Genomic DNA, 18,937 nt, shown 5'->3' with positions numbered 1-18,937 from the left:
TCCAACCCTTTCGAGGACGACCCCTACCCCGCCTTCCTTCCCCTATAGATTTATATGCTTTCCATGTCATTCTACTGTGATCCATTCTCTCTAAATGACCAAACCACCTCAACAACCCCTCTTCTGCCCTCTGACTAATACTTTTATTAACTCCACACCTTCTCCTAATTTCCACACTCCGAATTTTCTGCATAATATTTACACCACACATTGCCCTTAAACAGGACATCTCCGCTGCCTCCAACCGTCTCCTCGCTGCTGCATTTACCACCCAAGCTTCACACCCATATAAGAGTGTTGGTACTACTATACTTTCATACATTCCCTTCTTTGCCTCCATAGATAACGTTTTTTGACTCCACATATACCTCAACGCACCACTCACCTTTTTTCCCTCATCAATTCTATGATTAACCTCATCCTTCATAAATCCATCCGCCGACACGTCAACTCCCAAGTATCTGAAAACATTCACTTCTTCCATACTCCTCCTCCCCAATTTGATATCCAATTTTTCTTTATCTAAATCATTTGACACCCTCATCACCTTACTCTTTTCTATGTTCACTTTCAACTTTCTACCTTTACACACATTCCCAAACTCATCCACTAACCTTTGCAATTTTTCTTTAGAATCTCCCATAAGCACAGTATCATCAGCAAAAAGTAACTGTGTCAATTCCCATTTTGAATTTGATTCCCCATAATTTAATCCCACCCCTCTCCCAAACACCCTAGCATTTACTTCCTTTACAACCCCATCTATAAATATATTAAACAACCATGGTGACATTACACATCCCTGTCTAAGACCTACTTTTACCGGGAAGTAGTCTCCCTCTCTTCTACACACCCTAACCTGAGCCTCACTATCCTCATAAAAACTCTTTACAGCATTTAATAACTTACCACCTATTCCATATACTTGCAACATCTGCCACATTGCTCCTCTATCCACTCTATCATATGCCTTTTCTAAATCCATAAATGCAATAAAAACTTCCCTATCTTTATCTAAATACTGTTCACATATATGCTTCAATGTAAACACCTGATCTACACATCCCCTACCCACTCTAAAACCTCCTTGCTCATCCGCAATCCTACATTCTGTCTTACCTCTAATTCTTTCAATTATAACCCTACCGTACACTTTTCCTGGTATACTCAGTAAGCTTATTCCTCTATAATTTTTACAGTCTCTTTTGTCCCCTTTCCCTTTATATAAAGGGACTATACATGCTCTCTGCCAATCCCTAGGTACCTTCCCCTCTTTCATACATTTATTAAACAAAAGTACCAACCACTCCAACACTATATCCCCCCCTGCTTTTAACATTTCTGTCATGATCCCATCAGTTCCAGCTGCTTTACCCCCTTTCATTTTACGTAATGCCTCACGTACCTCCCCCACACTTACATTCTGCTCTTCTTCACTCCTAAAAGATGGTATACCTCCCTGACCAGTGCATGAAATTACTGCCTCTGTTTCTTCCTTAACATTTAAAAGTTCCTCAAAATATTCTCGCCATCTACCCAATACCTCCATCTCCCCATCTACTAACTCCCCTACTCTGTTTTTAACTGACAAATCCATATTTTCCCTAGGCTTTCTTAACTTGTTTAACTCACTCCAAAATTTTTTCTTATTTTCATTAAAATTTCTTGACAGTGCCTCTCCCACTCTATCATCTGCTCTCCTTTTGCACTCTCTCACCACTCTCTTTACCTTTCTTTTACTCTCCATATACTCTGCTCTTCTTATAACACTTCTGCTTTGTAAAAACCTCTCATAAGCTACCTTTTTCTCTTTTATCACACCCTTTACTTCATCATTCCACCAATCACTCCTCTTTCCTCCTGCCCCCACCCTCCTATAACCACAAACTTCTGCCCCACATTCTAATACTGCATTTTTAAAACTATTCCAACCCTCTTCAACCCCCCCACTACTCATCTTTGCACTAGCCCACCTTTCTGCCAATAGTCGCTTATATCTCACCCGAACTTCCTCCTCCCTTAGTTTATACACTTTCACTTCCCTCTTACTTGTTGTTGCCACCTTCCTCTTTTCCCATCTACCTCTTACTCTAACTGTAGCTACAACTAAATAATGATCCGATATATCAGTTGCCCCTCTATAAACATGTACATCCTGGAGCCTACCCATCAACCTTTTATCCACCAATACATAATCTAATAAACTACTTTCATTACGTGCTACATCATACCTTGTATATTTATTTATCCTCTTTTTCATAAAATATGTATTACTTATTACCAAATTTCTTTCTACACATAGCTCAATTAAAGGCTCCCCATTTACATTTACCCCTGGCACCCCAAATTTACCTACTACTCCCTCCATAACATTTTTACCCACTTTAGCATTAAAATCCCCAACCACCATTACTCTCACACTTGATTCAAAACTCCCCACGCATTCACTCAACATTTCCCAAAATCTCTCTCTCTCCTCTACACTTCTCTCTTCTCCAGGTGCATACACGCTTATTATAACCCACTTTTCACATCCAATCTTTATTTTACTCCACATAATCCTTGAATTAATACATTTATAGTCCCTCTTTTCCTGCCATAGCTTATCCTTCAACATTATTGCTACTCCTTCTTTAGCTCTAACTCTATTTGAAACCCCTGACCTAATCCCATTTATTCCTCTCCACTGAAACTCTCCCACCCCCTTCAGCTTTGTTTCACTTAAAGCCAGGACATCCAGCTTCTTCTCATTCATAACATCCACAATCATCTCTTTCTTATCATCTGCACAACATCCACGCACATTCAGACTTCCCACTTTGACAATTTTCTTCTTCTTATTCTTTTTAGTAATCTTTACAGGAAAAGGGGTTACTAGCCCATTGTTCCCGGCATTTTAGTTGACTTTTACAACACGCATGGCTTACGGAGGAAAGATTCTTATTCCACTTCCCCATGGATATAAAAGGAAAATTAATAAGACCAAGAACTATTAAGATAAAATCAAAGAAAACTCAGATGAGTGTGTATACATAAATGTGTACATGTATGTGTAGTGTGACCTAAGTGTAAGTAGAAGTAGCAAGACATGCCTGTAATCTTGCATATTTATGAGACAGACAAAAGACATCAGCAATCCTACCATCATGTAAAACAATCACAGGCTTCGTTTTACACTCACTTGGCAGGACGGTAGTACCTCCCTGGGTGGTTGCTGTCTACCAACCTACTACCTATAATATAATAATATTTAATAATAATAATATAATAATAATATATAATAATAATAATAATAATATAATAATATTTAGTACATGTATATGTTTAATGTGTGTGTACTGTAATACTATGTTTCTTAACAAATATTCCAATGTAAATATAGGAAATGTTTTCAGTAAAAGGATGCCTGTATTAACAAATGATTGATTTCCTTAGGGTAATCATGACCGTAATCCTATGGAAGAGATGCATGCAGCTGAAGCAGCAGGAACTTTTCTGTATGCCACACAAGAGGAGGATTCTGAATTTGTTGATGCTCCACAGCAGCCACCGCCACTAAGTGAGATAATATATATTTACTATTTTTGTGTGTATTATTGCACCATCTTGGATATATCTTGTGAATGGAGTATATTTGTGGTATCTGCCAATAATAGGATCTGTTGACTAGTTGTTTTTTTTAACAAGCGGGCTGTTTCCCACCGAGGCAGGGTGACCCAAAAAGAAAGAAAATCCCCAAAAAGAAAATACTTTCATCATCATTCAACACTTTCACCTCATACATAATCACTGTTTTTGCAGAGGTGCTCAGAACACAACAGTTTAGAGATATACATATAAAGATATACAACATATTCCTCCAAACTGCCAATATCCCAAACCCCTCCTTTAAAGTGCAGGCATTGTACTTCCCATTTCCAGTACTCAAGTCTGGGTATATAAAAATAACTGGTTTCCCTGAATCCATTCACTAAATATTACCCTGCTCACACTCCAACAGCTCATCAGGTCCCAAATACCATTTGTCTCCACTCACTCCTATCTAACACGCTCACGCATGCTTACTGGAAGTCCAAGCCCCTCGCCCACAAAACCTCCTTTACCCCCTCCCTCCAACCTTTTCAAGGACAACCCCTACCCCGCCTTCCTTCCTTCCCCTACAGATTTATATGCTCTCCATGTCATTCTACTTTGATCCATTCTCTGTAAATGACCAAACCACCTCAATAATCCCTTTTCAGCCCTCTGACTAATACTTTTATTAACTCCACACCTTCTCCTAGTTTCCACACTCTGAATTTTCTGCATAATATTTACACCACACATTGCCCTTAGACAGGATATCTCCACTGCCTCCTCGCTGCAGCATTTACAACCCAAGCTTCACACCCATATAAAAGTGTTGATTAGGTATAGGTGTATATTTTTATTTACAATATAAAGTGACCTGACGAGCTGTTGTAGTGTGAGCAGGGTAATATTTTGTTGAGGGATTCAGGGAAACCGGTTAGCTGGACTTGTCCTGTAGGTGGGAAGTACAATGCCTGCACTTTAAAGGAGGGGTTTGGGATATTGCCTGTTTGGAGTGACATCTAAACTGTCATATCTGGGCACCTCTGCAAAGACTGTGATTATGTGTGAATGATTGGGAAAGTGTTTCTTTTTTGGGTCACACTACCTCAGTGGAAGATGGCCGACGTGTTAAAAAAAATAAATGCAATTCAGCAAATTTTTAAAATATGATTTCAGCCATTGGCAGTTAATTGAGGCTAAGTTACCCAATAGTAATGTACATTTGTGCTGCCTTAATAACCATTGATGTGTTAAAATAACTGTATAACTTGACCTAGATGTATACAGCAATGGGTTGAATTACTAGGAATACAGTAGTGTTCATTACTTTTGTATTGTGGCAGAAGGGACATGGCATCTTGCTGGTATTCACCAGGTGAGAGCTCTCATGGACAAAGCGTGAGCTGTTACAATCACGTACAGTATATACTGAATATATAGTACAGTATATACATATGGTGCTGCTTTGAAGGGTCATTTGAATTTTGATGTCCATACACTTCTCACCAGATGGCTATTGAATAAATGATGAATGTGTTTCCTTTGGGTCATCCTACCTTGATGAGAAAGAGGCAATGTGGTAAAACAAGAAACTTTTGAATATGTATATTGTATCCTCACTTTCTAGGGAAAAACATTTTTTCACAAGTTTTTGTATGGTAAACAAAATTTTCATGAGTATCAGTGATTACAAATACGATCAAATTTTCCCCCCAAAATTGTATAACATTGCTAGAATGCATAAGTAAGTGTGTGGGTCTGTGGGTGGGTGTGTGTGGGGGTATGTGTGTGGGTGGGTGGGTGTGGGTGTGTGTGGGGGTATGTGTGTGGGTGGGTGGGTGTGGGTGTGTGTGGGGGGTATAAATTTTCAAACGTATTGAGTGAAAGTGAGAGGGAGAGAATATTTTGGTTGAGTATTAAATTTTCTATACACTTTGTTATTGTAAAAAAAAAAGAGAGAGAAGATCCTTAGGAAAATTGAGATATTTATCTTCATTGTAGTTTCTAATTTTTCATAATTTATTTTCATGATTTATTTTTCATTATGTGAAAGATGAGTGTGTCCTGTTTTATTGTCAAAAGTTTAATATAGTAGTACTGTATTTTTTGCTGAATCATCTCTTAACCAGAAATTCTCTTGTTTGATGTCATTTCAAATTGTAATTTTTATTTATGTCATGGTTTCTAACAAAGCTCATGGTTTGTGTTGTACTTGTTTTGGCAAGTTGTTTTCTTAATGGTAATTACACTGATGATAATCCTCAAAGTAGGAAACCATGCAGTTACCTCAAAGAGCCCAAATTTTGAGTTTGCTGTAGATTAATTTCCAAATATTAATTATTTCCATCATGTATGCCTTACTTTTAGTTAATGAAGAAATCCTAAGAAGCATTGGTCAAGAGGCTCATGGGGAAGACAAAGTTTTGAAGATGGAAGAGAAGGTGGATAAATTGGCAGAGTTGGAAAATCTTTTAGGAGACTATATTCCTCCAGTTTTAAATGTTGAGGAAGATGAAGAGACTGTATTAAAACTTGAAAAGGGCAAAACAGATCATACGGCACATTCTTTTGATATATTCATGGCAAAAGATAGTGATAATCTGTTGCTTGATGATGATACTGACACTGCTCTGTCAGTAAAGAAAACCATCCCATTAGTAGACAGTGAAAAGCTACTAACAGCACCAGAAGAAGAGCAAGAATTTGGAGGAGCTGCAGCATCAGCACCCAGTTCTGTAGTCCATACGAGGAACATATTAGGATGGGATGAAGATGAAGCAGAAGACTGGGGGTTGGAGCAAGAAAGAGACATGCTAGGTAACCATTTTGGGTTTCGGTAAAGAAGGCTCTGAATTTGATTGTTATTAGACTAGTCAGAAGGTCATTTTCTTCATTCTGGCAACTTGCTAATTAATATGCCTATCCAATAACTTGGAGGAAACTGTCAGTCTGTTTATATTTCCTGATTAGAAGAGTTTCTGGCATTCCTTATTTTTTTCTCTATCCCAATATGTGGCCTTAATCTTCATAGTAAATACCAACTAGGGGTCGGCCTAGGAAGGGTTGGAGGGAGGGGGTAAAGGAGGTTTTGTGTGCGAGGGGCTTGGACTTCCAGCAGGCATGCGTGAGCGTGTTTGATAGGAGTGAATGGAGACAAATGGTTTTTAATACTTGACGTGCTGTTGGAGTGTGAGCAAAGTAACATTTATGAAGGGATTCAGGGAAACCGGCAGGCCGGACTTGAGTCCTGGAGATGGGAAGTACAGTGCCTGCACTCTGAAGGAGGGGTGTTAATGTTGCAGTTTAAAAACTGTAGTGTAAAGCACCCTTCTGGCAAGACAGTGATGGAGTGAATGATGGTGAAAGTTTTTCTTTTTCGGGCCACCCTGCCTTGGTGGGAATCGGCCAGTGTGATAATAGAATAGAAAAAATAGATCTTTCTTTCAACACACCGGCTGTATCCCACCGAGGCGGGGTGGCCCAAAAGGAAAAACGAAAGTTTCTCCTTTTACATTTAGTAATATATACAGGAGAAGAGGTTACTAGCCCCTTGCTCCCTGCATTTTAGTCGCCTCTTACAACACGCATGGCTTACGGAGGAAGAATTCTGTTCCACTTCCCCATGGAGATAAGAGGAAATAAACAAGAACAAAACTAGTAAGAAAATAGAAGAAAACCCAGAGGGGTGTGTATACATATATATGCTTGTACATGTATGTGTAGTGTGACCTAAGTGTAAGTAGAAGTAGCAAGACGTACCTGAAACCTTGCATGTTTATGAGAAAAAATGGACACCAGCAATCCTACCATCATGTAAAACAATTACAGAGTACTATTTATATTCCTGTTAAATAATCAACTTTTTCAAATATAATGGAGTTTGAACCTCTATTTTCCATATGTGCATTTCTGGCAACATGGTTTGGCTAGATGAGGTCCCATTTATCATGAAACTGATTATAAAAAAAATTAAGTGGGGAAATAGTTTTAGATTGGGGGTCTGGACAATGGGGTAATGATGCAGAAAATGCAACTATTTCCAGTGATTTCTTCTCTGTAATCATCTTGATTATGGGGTTCTTTTTTGTCTCTCTCTCCCTTGTCTTGTGTCTGTGAATTCTGTGATTACAATATTTGTTTATTGTATCATTTTGTATTTTATTAAATAGTTTTTTTTTTTGTTGGTTATCTAACTTCTATTTCATAATTGCCTTTTCACAAAGTATATGAATTATTCCTATAAGGTACATATGGAAGATGGCATTTAATGGAAGATATTAAATAATGGAAAGCATTAAAGCTGTATGTCCCATGGCTAACAACAATCAAATTCTGTAGAGCCTGAACTGAGGGAAATAGCTGTGGTGTTTGTTGGTAATTAGAATTAGTGCAACAGTCATGCACTTGCTGCTTTGGATGAATAAATTATTATTACAGCTGATGCAGAATTACACTGGAAGTGCTTTAAATTTTTCTGTTTATTATTCTTTGCTTGTGATACATACTTATTGATAGGAAGGCTCTAATGACGTAAGTTAGCAATGATTTAGAACAAGTCATTTGATGTGAACTACCAAAATACTTAGGCTAAATGTTTTTCATCGTAGTTCAACAAGATGCATTTGAGAGTCATTTTGAAGAAGTTACTCTCAAGCACCAAGTGGAAAATGGGAGTCCAGAATCCCATTGGGAAAGTCCTCCAATAACTGACTTCAGTTTGAAGGATGTACAAGCTTTAACCTCCCCTGGATTGGTCTTAGGCGTGGTTGAATCCAGTGCAGACTCTATGGAGAAAAAGGGACAAGACTTGCCATCATGGCAGCAACTTGAGTTCAACTCGTCTGTAGATTTTACAAAAACTAACATAGTAATGCATGGTGAGGTGCTGAATTTTGGTGATTATTTCATGTGTGCCAAGTTGCATTATGCTAAAGTGCTTGAATTTGAGATAACACGTACTGGACAAGACAGAACACCAAACTATTAAAATAGTTAATCTGTTAAACATAGCATTACTAAATACCTTGTAATGCAAAGGAAAGTTTGGTGACATATTTCCTCTTGATTACTTAATGACTTTTTACCTATATAGGAATTTTCTCATTAATTTCATTTGTCAATATTAATCCTATTTTGCTCTGAAAATTTTTGTAATGCATGTTAGCATTGTTATAATATTTCGAAAGCAGTAATCTCTCTCAAAATTTGCACTTTGAAAGTTTTTGAGTGTGTCAGTTAAACATAGGCTACATATTTCTTAAATTGGTATTATGGGTTGCCCTTAAACCTCACTATTTTTCTTAAGGAATTTGATGTTAACAAACACATGAATAATGATGAACTTCACTTTATTATTTTTTAAATTACTGTTGTTCTTAAAAATTTTACACATGCATGCACACAGGCATGCACACCTACACATATGCAGCATATGGGCAACTAGCAAACATAAGAATAGCTTTCTGACATCTCAGTAAGGAGTTGTTCAGGACTCTGTACACCATGTACGTCAGGCCTATATTAGAGTATGCAGCACCAGTTTGGAACCCACAGCTGGGCAAGCATGTCAGGAAATTAGAGAAAGTGCAAAGGTTTGCAGCAAGACTAGTCCCAGAGCTAAGGGGCATGTCCTATGAGAGGTTAAGGGAAATTGACCTAACGACACTGGAGGACGGGGGACATGATAACAATGTACAAAATACTGAGAGGAATCGACAAGATGGACAGAGATAAGATGTTCCAGAGATGGGACACAGGGACAAGGGGTCACAGTTGGAAGTTGAAGACTTAGACTAGTCGCAGAGATGTTAGGAAGTATTTTTTCAGTAATAGAGCTGTCAGGAAGTGGAACAATCTAGAGAGAGGTGTAGTGGAGGCAGGATTCATACATAGCTTTAAGAAGAGGTTCGATAAAGCTCACAGAGCAGGGAGTGAGCGATCCAGTAGCTACCAGTGAAGAGGTGGGACCAGGACTATGACTCAACCCCTGCAACCACAATTAGGCGAGTACAAGTGAGCGAACGTGTGCACACTTGATTTCAGTAGATGATACATTCCTGAAAAATTGGATGTAAAGCAAGTCTGGATTGGACTAATGTACTGTGTAAGATTATATGGAACAGATAGGATTGTATCCTAGACACCTTCCAGTCCCATTTCTTGGTACCCATGTGATAAATCATAGTACCTTTAACTTCAAGGCCTACAAAACCCTGCCATCAAAGTCAACATTGCCACTCGAAAACCAACAACAAAATTGTGTGCAAAATCCGTATAGTAATCTCATGGGGCACAGAATTTGTAGCCAGACATAATAATTGTCACAAACCTTTATTATGCAGCTGTTTCTCCAGTTTCTTTAAGGGATGCAGAGATAGGGGAACAAAAATCTTAAATAATACTAGGAGGGGAGGGGGGGGGTTGTGAACCTGATAGAAGGATCACCTTTTCTGAAAGGTAATTGCTGCTTTTGTTTTCCATGTTCTTGTCACATATCCTACAATTAAAACTATAAAAACCACCAAAGTGACTACTTAAAGCAACAGGGATGTCAGAATGGGCATCTACGGTATCCCTTGTAGGTAAAATGTCAAGACATTAATATTAAAAAGCTTGGCATGTGGTTCACTGACACGGGCATAACCAGGGTATGACTTATAAAAACGAGATACAAAAGAGGAGACAGATGCTGGCTGTAGTAATCTTGAGTTTTGCAACTGTATAATAGAATCAAGATGCATTTTATATCACTTTTCTCCCTGCAGAATTACTACCATTTTGTCAAGCTAGTTAATGTAAATTAACAAGGCCTATTAAATCTTGTACTTTTAGTGTATCCTTCCTCCTCCCCTTTCCTCTTTCCTTTTCATCCAGTTTTCCCACTGCTACTGGATAGATCAGCTTGCATTTTGGTGTTCCTACCATTGACTTAAAGCTTATACCAAGTGAAGCACTGTAATAAAGGCTTGTTCATGTTTGATGATTTTAGTTGCCTTTTCAACATACAGGTTAAAACATTGAGGTACAGTATGTATTAGGTGTGAAGGGAATGGTTAAACATAGTTAATGAATTCAGTCTGATTTTAGGCCTTTTAAAAAATGTTTCTTCTGATATTGTTTTTATTGCTTTATTCAATCAAGAAAAAACACTTAATATATTTGTAGATTCAAATGCAATACCACAGTAGATATATTTTGAAAAAATGCCTTTATTAACCAGAATGTCTTCTGAAATGCTTAGGGTTTTGTTGCAGTAAATGGTGATTTTTCTTGATATGTTTTATTGGGCTTGCAGTGCTGAATATATTTTGTTTGGAATGGTGGTGGTGCATGTGTTTGAAATAACTCATTAATTTGGATTGTACTCAAGATGTTAATTTACTTGGATCTAGTTTTCTGTTTATGTAATACTCCAAATGTGCCACCTAATATTGTGTAAGACCATATAGGTCCTCAAAATTTGTTTCTGTATATTGAAAAGGAATAGTTGAAAGTGTAGAAATATGACTAATCACTTGCCAGCTTCCCACTAATTGTCTTGATATAGTGCAATTGTGGAATTAGAGTAAATGGTCTATATAATTCAGAATACATCATTCTTGATTTATTCTTAACTAAAGGAAAGCCATACTTGTTTTCACACTTGTATTTGCTTCACTCTCATATTAATAATGTGAATACACAGGTTTTGCACTATACAGTTTTGAAGAGCCAGAATATTGCACGAGTAAATATTTGAAATGGGGGGGACATGTTGAATACTAATATGGTACTACATAGTTTTGTAACATGCACATACAATATAATAGTGTAACGAATATTTAAACAATTTAAATATAAAATTGTTTAAATGTACTCAATTTGTGGCATAGTTTTCATTAATTTTTTCTTTGTATTTTTATATTTTTTATGAAATATAAATCATTTGCATATACATTGCAGTCTGGATTAATGTTGGTCATATGATTAATATTAATAAAATTATTAATATTAATATGATTAATTGTTGAAGCTATTAATGTTAGTTTTTATGGATACAGTCTAACAAAAATATCTTGCTAACCAGTTTTGATTTCTGTTAAACTCTTCACTGTTAACTGTTGTATATGATTGATAACATGAAGGGGAGGGGATAAGAGTGCAGGATCTCCTTTACAAACTTGTAGGTTTTTTACCTGTATAATTTGTGTTAGGCTTTGATTTCTTTGTAGGAATTATGTCACATTATGTGCAGTGAACTGGTAAATTACATATTTGATGTTATTGCATCCGGCCTTGGATTTCTGCATAAGAGTTCATTTGTTATCTCAGTTTAGCTTATGATTGCTTTTTATTAGTAGTGTAATTCAAATGATGGTACAGACAACAAACATTTTGAGCAACAATGCATTAGTGGAGTGTCACTAATGTAGCTGAGAGTGTAGAATAGTTGAGCTTCAGTTCCAGGGGCCCACACCTTTACATACACTAGCATAATCCAGCACTCGCATATTTTAATTCATGTTTGAATCAGCAACTGTATTGCTCTCAGGTTCCTGGATTATTCTTTGTCAAGCATCCTTTCATTGTTTCCTCCACTTTGTCTATTGCAAAAAAATTATTTTTCACTCATGAGGGTGTTTGTGCAGTCTCATCATATCTCTTCCTTTTCTACTCTAGTACTAGTTTGGTAGTGAGCCTTGGAGCTTTATTGATCTTTGTCTTCAACTTGGATTACATGTTTGTACAAAATGTGTGTTTTCTTAAACTGTTATTGGCAGTGCCATACTTCGTCAACTTCTGTCCTTCAAGACAGATGGAGTGATGTCTGTTTAAAGGTCTTTTACCAGATTCAGTGAGTTGCTCCCCCATTTTTGGTAACACTACAAGTTCTTGTCAGGAAGTTAAAGTATTCAATCTTTGCAAGGAGAAGGGAAATAAATATACACTATTGCCACTTTAGTACATAGTTAAGTGTCCACACTCCCAGCTATTTTCAGGGAGGGCACTGGTTCAATCCCTGGAAGGAGGAGTGAGCCTATGTGGTTTATTCTAGTTCCTGTACAACCCCTATGGGTTCAGCACTTCTCAGTGGTGATGATGATGATAATCCTAGTGTCAAGCTTTATTACTTTATCCTTGCTGGGCTTGAAGTCTGAAACAAATTTCTTACTTTTCCTGCGACCTGTCTTAGGCCGTTTTGCAGTTTTTATTCTTATTCTGTTAGGTTTACCTCATCTGTAAACATTAACATGTGCACCCTGGTAGGCCATTTACTCACCATCACTATTAAATTCTCTCAGGAAGTTTTTATATGCATCATTTTGATTTATATTTAGTTATTATTACATGTACAGTATTAGAACATTACATAGTTATTTTGCATCTACTGTGCAAGATAGAACATATAATAAGTTTGACCCAAATATTTTTTACCTGGAACCACAATCTTATTCTGTAGTGGAACATACACATCAGCAATTTTTTTTTCCTTTGGATTTAGTTTAGCACTGACAAAATCTCAATGTTTATGCTGTATTTTAATTTTGCTTACATGTAAAGATTTTTCTTTTTTTTAATCTTTTATATACCACCTCTCTCTCACATAAGCAATTTCTTCCTTATACCACATACGTACATAAATAATTTATATACTTGCATTTATATTAATGTGTTCATATCTATGTAATGGTTTCATTCAAAGATAATATATACTGTAATTAATTTAATACAGTACATATGCTGTTTCTTAGTTTCTCTGTATATGTACTTACATTTAAACAGGTGCAAGTGCTAGAGTGACAATTGATCAAGCTCAGCTGGAACGTGAATTGGAGCTGGATCTTGAGAAAGTGCGCATAGAAGACAACGTTGACCCTAATGTAAGATACGTATTGCTTTTTTTTTTTTTTTTTAAGTTGATTGTGCTTGATAATCAGTTCTATGGACCTTGTACATTTTTTAATAGTTTTCACATTGTATCCAATTAAATGTTCATATTTTCCTGTAATTACTGTACTTCTGAATCATCTTAACTTTCAGCTGGGTCCCACTTCCCACTTTGGGATTTGAAAATATATCTGTTCCAGTAATATAAAGATTTTAAAAAGGCATTTTTCATTTATTTTGTTAAGAACTGTTCTTTCATAATTTATACCAGTGTGTGCACTTTCATTTACATAGCTTCCCTTCATTAATTTTATTGTTATTTTTATCATTTGCACTATTAGTTTCCTACTTGTCTGTATTGTTTACACTGTATGAAGATCTTGATCCTTCAGTATGTTAGAATGCCAGTTTTTTAAACTCTAATTTGATAACAGTATGACTTGCCATTTTTGCTACAGGAAAATAAGTGGCTTGTCAAAAAAAACATCGCACAGTATCTTGATATACTAGAGGAATAAAACTTAACATGTAAATGCAGTATATAATATTCAAGTTAGAGATGCAGCATTTTTATATCCCATTCTAAATTTGCTATTCAGAGTGTTCACAATGCAAATTTAATTGAAAATAAATGTTGCAAGTATATGGAATAGGTGGTAAGTTATTAAATGCTGTAAAGAGTTTTTATGAGGATAGTGTGGCTCAGGTTAGGGTGTGTAGAAGAGAGGGAGACTACTTCCCGGTAAAAGTAGGTCTTAGACAGGGATGTGTAATGTCACCATGGTTGTTTAATATATTTATAGATTGGGTTGTAAAGGAAGTAAATGCTAGGGTGTTCGGGAGAGGGGTGGGATTAAATTTTGGGGAATCAAATTCAAAATGGGAATTGACACAGTTACTTTTTGCTGATGATACTGTGCTTATGGGAGATTCTAAAGAAAAATTGCAAAGGTTAGTGGATGAGTTTGGGAATGTGTGTAAAGGTAGAAAGTTGAAAGTGAACATAGAAAAGAGTAAGGTGATGAGGGTATCAAATGATTTAGATAAAGAAAAATTGGATATCAAATTGGGGAGGAGGAGTATGGAAGAAGTGAATGTTTTCAGATACTTGGGAGTTGACGTGTCGGCGGATGGATTTATGAAGGATGAGGTTAATCATAGAATTGGTGAGGGAAAAAAGGTGAGTGGTGCGTTGAGGTATATGTGGAGTCAAAAAACTTTATCTATGGAGGCAAAGAAGGGAATGTATGAAAGTATAGTAGTACCAACGCTCTTATATGGGTGTGAAGCTTGGGTGGTAAATGCAGCAGCGAGGAGATGGTTGGAGGCAGTGGAGATGTCCTGTTTAAGGGCAATGTGTGGTGTAAATATTATGCAGAAAATTCGGAGTGTGGAAATTAGGAAAAGGTGTGGAGTTAATAAAAGTATTAGTCAGAGGGCAGAAGAGGGGTTGTTGAGGTAGTTTGGTCATTTAGAGAGAATGGATCAAAGTAGAATGACATGGAAAGCATGTAAATCTATAGGGGAAGGAAGGCGGGGTAGGGGTCGTCCTCGAAAGGGTTGGAGAGAGGGGGTAAAGGAGGTTTTGTGGGCAAGGGGCTTGGACTTCCAGCAAGCGTGCGTGAGCGTGTTAGATAGGAGTGAATGGAGACGAATGGTACTTGGGACCTGACGATCTGTTGGAGTGTGAGCAAGGTAATATTTAGTGAAGGGATTCAGGGAAACCGGTTATTTTCATATAGTCAGACTTGAGTCCTGGAAATGGGAAGTACAATGCCTGCACTTTAAAGGAGGGGTTTGGGATATTGGCAGTTTGGAGGGATATGTTGTGAATCTTTATATGTGAATGCTTCTAAACTGTTGTATTCTGAGCACCTCTGCGAAAACAGTGATAATGTGCGAGTGTGGTGAAAGTGTTGAATGATGATGAAAGTATTTTCTTTTTGGGGATTTTCTTTCTTTTTTTTTTTTGGGTCACCCTGCCTCGGTGGGAGACGGCCGACTTGTTGAAAAAAAAAAAAAAAAGATGGTTATAGGACTTGTTTCCCAACCTGATAGTATAACCCTTGAATTCACAAGGGTTACATTCCTTCAGGTCTTGTAAACATTGAATTAATGAATAATACAAATTTGTATCCTTACAAAAAATTTTGTTAAAAGATTTGTTCTCTTTAACCCTTTGAGGGTTTTGGTTGTACTAGTACGGCTTACGACCCAGTGTTTTTGACGTACTAGTACGTCTAAATTCTAGCGCGTTCAAATCTAATGAGAGAAAGCTGGTAGGCCTACATATGAAAGAATGGGTCTATGTGGCCAGTGTGCGCAGTATAAAAAAAATCCTGGAGCACAGTGTGTAATGAGAAAAAAAATCTTTGACAGTGTTTTTGGAATAAAACAGGGACTTTGCACTGTATTTTCGTATGGTATTTATTGTTGTATTCTAGTTTTCTTGGTCTCATTTTATAGAATGGGAGACATATTACAGAAATTGAGATGATTTTGACTGGTTTTTCAATGAAAAGTACCTTGAAATTGAGCACAAAGTAGCAGAAATGCTCGATTTTTATCAAAGTTCAAAAGGAAACAAATCATCCCAAGAGTCCAATACACGTCAACTGGCGAGTCTAATATTCTTTCACAAGTGCGCTGATATTATTTATACCATTTCTACACTAATGCAGTAGTCTGCATAACAGTAAATCTTCTATTTTTTGTAAGAATAAAAATTCAAAGTGGAAAGTCAAAGAAATATAAGAGGGGCCTGGGGATGTGACTAACGAACAGAGAACTTGTTATTTTAGTGCCAGGAATGTCTTTTTTGTTTATTCTGGACCCTATTCGGAAATTGGCATCTTTTGAAATTTGTGTGAAATTGGCAAAATTGCTAAATTCTGACCACTTTATTGGATAGTTGAAATTGGTAAATGGGTGGTTTCTTGTACTCATTCGATAGAAAAAATGGAGTTCTAGCGAAATAGTTATGATTTTTGTCGACTAGTACATTGGAATTGGCCTTAAAATAGGGGTCAAAGTGGGCAAAATCGCCGATGCGTAAACATCGTCGAGACCGCTAACTTCGCGAGAGCATAATTCCGTAAGTTTTCCATCAAATTTCATACTTTTGGTGTCATTATGATCGGGAAAAAATTCTCTATCTTTTCATAAGAAAAAATAATTTTTTTTCTTTTTGAAATTTGGCCGACCCTGAGAACAAGTTTCGGAGAGGGCCTGTCGACCCTTAAAGGGTTAAAGAACAAAAAGGCACAATACCGGGACTGGAATAATACACAAATTACCCACACATAGGAGAGAGGAACTTAAAATGATGTTTCGGTCCAAGTTGGACCTAAACATCATCATAAGCTTCTCTCTCTCCTATATGTGGGATACTTGTGTATTTGTTCTCTTTGTTTATGGTCACATTTCTTTAAATATTACTCTATTCTGGAGTATAAAAAAAATAAATTTGGGTATGGGAAAATCATGAAGCACAATTCGAATTGAATCTTTTGGTTAGAGTTTAGAGGGTCATAAACCAAGCCATAAAAATGGGCACTGCAAAAAAAACTTGAGAATAATCAGAGTTAATTAATGAGATGTCCTTCAGTAAGAAAGGTATAAATTGAATTTCATGGCTCACAGATTTGGGGATTTGACTGTACTTAATTGGAATAATATTTATTTATTTTTTCCTTGGGAATAAATTTGCCCTCTTGAATTTAATATAAGGGGATAAGTGTAGATTATATTTCTCTTTCTGCAGTGCCTTTGTTCATTTAAGTTATTTTGGAAACTAGTTGAAAGATTGTACAATAGTTGCCTTATATTTATTTCATTTATTTTCAGGATTTAAATCTGGATGAAGAAGAGCTCTTAGCTGATTAAGCAGTAAGACTTCATGTAAGATTGACAGGACTGAAATCTATATTTGTTAATTTTGTTAAAGGATGTGTAAATACAAAAATTTATATGTAGTACTTAGGTTAACATATTGTTCATTGTGCTTTGTTTTATTCATATAGAAACTTTTATAAAATAAATGCCATGGTTAAAATGGAATAGTTATTTTTATTAAGAAACTCCATTCATATCTATTGCAACATTTAGAGGTAGTATTTTGAATAGTTTTCATTGCATCTAGTAAATGAAGAGCTCAGCTACGCAAATTTGCGTTCTAAATTTATTTATGAATTTAAAGAACCTTTTTAAGTTTTTATATATACATGTACAGGATATTTAAAATAAATTACCAATTACAGTCGATTTATTCTTTCCATTTATGACGACTACTAAATGTTTTGGCAAGGCATTTTCATTTAAAAAAATCGTGTAGTGATGGTAAAAAGCTTAATTTAAAATATGATGGTTGTACATTATTAAAGGGCTAATTTGTTGATCAGAAGGTCCTGAACTGCAAAATTTGCAGGGGTGTGAGAACAGTAACACATTTGTCTGAGACCTAAGATCAAATCTAGATTGTTTGATTATTTTTTTATCTGTAGTATAGCCAAAAATATTAGCGAGCAAAGTTGGTATGCAGTTTTTGGTATAAATTAAGTGCAATAAATTTGGTTATTCATCAAGCTTGTGCAAGCACATTAGTGAATGGAGACAGGGGGTTCATAATGGATGAGTTGTTGGTATGGGCAAGGAAACTTTTATGAAGGGATTCAGGGAAAACAGTCAGCCAGGTTTGAATCTTGATGTGGGAAGAGCAGTTCCTGCACTGAAGGACAGGGTGGGGATGTTGCAGTCAGAGGGTAATCTGACTGTAATGTCAGCACACTACTAGAAAGATGGCAGTTGAACAAATAATGGTGAATGCAATTTCTTTGTGTCACCCTTCCTTGTCAGAAGACCATTGAATTAATAAAATTATTATTACTATATTAAATTAAAAGTTTAAATGGTTAAAAAGTATTATGGAAATGGAGTAATGGGAATAAAATTGCTGTGGATCAGTCAGTTAAACTTGCAAATGCAATCTTAGTATTTGACAGAAGAGGAGACCAGAAATGCTTATTCCAGTTCCAGTGAAGCACCCTTAGTTGTGAAAAATGGAAGGTGCTAACACACTGCTCTAGTACTGTGCTAAAGTCATTCAGATGGCACACAGTTGTTAATATAAAGATAAGTACAGTCTGTCCTAGGTAGTAGGTTGGTAGACAGCAACCACCCAGGGAGGTACTACCATCCTGCCAAGTGAGTGTAACACGAAAGCCTGTACAGTGGACCCCCGGTTAACGATTTTAATCCGTGCAAGAGGGCTCATCGTTATGCGAAATAATCGTTATGCGAATGAATTTTCCCCATAAGAAATAATGGAAATAAAATTAATCCGTGCAAGACGCCCAAAAGTATGAAAAAAATTTTTTTTTACCACATGAAATGTTAATTTTAATACACACAAACTGAAAAAGGCATGCACAATTAAATGACACTTACTTTTATTGAAGATCTGGTGATGATTGATGGGATGGGAGGAGGGGAGAGTGTG

The 18,937-nt window shown here is 36.5% G+C and overlaps 1 protein-coding gene across 1 annotated transcript in view; it reads left to right on the top strand.

The window, feature by feature from the left end:
* LOC128703570 (coatomer subunit beta') overlaps positions 1-17,698 on the top strand; it is a 58,683-nt gene extending 40,985 nt beyond the window's left edge. The window contains exons 15-19 of the mRNA XM_070101115.1: positions 3,436-3,559; positions 5,941-6,390; positions 8,181-8,450; positions 13,336-13,433; positions 17,287-17,698. Of these exons, the coding sequence (XP_069957216.1) occupies positions 3,436-3,559; positions 5,941-6,390; positions 8,181-8,450; positions 13,336-13,433; positions 17,287-17,325 (981 nt within the window). The 3' untranslated portion in view covers positions 17,326-17,698. The remainder of the gene's footprint in view (positions 1-3,435; positions 3,560-5,940; positions 6,391-8,180; positions 8,451-13,335; positions 13,434-17,286) is intronic.
* The last annotated feature ends 1,239 nt before the right edge of the window (positions 17,699-18,937 follow it).

This window comes from Cherax quadricarinatus, chromosome 76, assembly GCF_038502225.1.
Source record: "Cherax quadricarinatus isolate ZL_2023a chromosome 76, ASM3850222v1, whole genome shotgun sequence".
Taxonomy (NCBI): domain Eukaryota; kingdom Metazoa; phylum Arthropoda; class Malacostraca; order Decapoda; family Parastacidae; genus Cherax; species Cherax quadricarinatus.
This window is presented reverse-complemented; position numbering and strand designations above follow the sequence as displayed.